At 43.0% G+C, this 918-nt stretch overlaps 1 protein-coding gene across 1 annotated transcript in view; it reads right to left on the bottom strand.

Moving 5' to 3' along the window:
• Positions 1-295: 295 nt before the first annotated feature.
• LOC118422382 (phosphatidylinositol-binding clathrin assembly protein LAP-like) overlaps positions 296-918 on the bottom strand; it is a 73440-nt gene continuing 72817 nt past the window's right edge. Inside the window, exon 15 of the mRNA XM_035829903.1 lies at positions 296-438. Within this exon, the coding sequence (XP_035685796.1) occupies positions 296-438 (143 nt within the window). The remainder of the gene's footprint in view (positions 439-918) is intronic.

Below are 918 nucleotides of genomic sequence, written 5' to 3' on the forward strand. Positions count from 1 at the left end.
CACACCAACCCTAGCCCCGACCCCACACCAACCCTTGCCCCCTGACCCCACACCAACCCTCGCCCCCTGATTTTAGAGTATACGTTCGCTTTTCTAACGGCTTAACGTAGTTCTGTCACAAACAACAGTCCATTAGAAGGGGGTCAAATGTATACCATCTTATTCTAGCAGTTCAGTTCAGTTCAGTTCGTCCTCATATGAGGTGCCATTAACAATGTCCGACCAGGCATGTCTATCTAGCATGGCGGCTAGCAAGTTGTAGTCCTTTCAATGCAATGCCTTTATAATATGGGCCTTAATCCGTTTCTATTTCGAAACTTACACAAATACCAAAAATATCCGAATCCTTATGATGATAAAAAGAGTCCATACCTGGCTGTGATGCGGACTGGGGTCCAGCGTTCTGTCCAAAAGCTGAGCTAAAGTCTGGCTGCATCCCTGCAAAACATGACGCATCAGAAATAAGGTCAAACCTTTCTAAAATATGAGACTTATCAATGTCAACATTAGCAACATCAAGCCAGTACATGTATTCCAGCATTATCTTGTACAGAGTATTATCTCTCCTTACTAAGGTGTCTAGTAAGCCTTTTGTGTTAAGCATTCATTCATTCAATGCTAGGCAAAGCAATTCATAAAGTTGAACCACTGACTATGTGAACTAAATCCTAAATCATTCCACCGAACATTGTCCAACACAAGGGGAGGCTGAAGTTAAACCACATGACCAGCAGAAGCAGTAACTTTATCGACAACATTTTACAGGATTGTGAAGAAAAGTGGTGCACAGAAAGCCATGCAGTCATCGGATCTGTGGGTGCAGAGGCCGGGTTAGTAGTCTGAAGGAACTTTTTTTCTTTAATCAACGATGCCACCGTTTGAAAGTGTTATGCTGCTACGTTTGCATGACTATGACTC

Source organism: Branchiostoma floridae, chromosome 9 (assembly GCF_000003815.2).
Source record: "Branchiostoma floridae strain S238N-H82 chromosome 9, Bfl_VNyyK, whole genome shotgun sequence".
Classification (NCBI taxonomy): Eukaryota; Metazoa; Chordata; class Leptocardii; order Amphioxiformes; family Branchiostomatidae; genus Branchiostoma; species Branchiostoma floridae.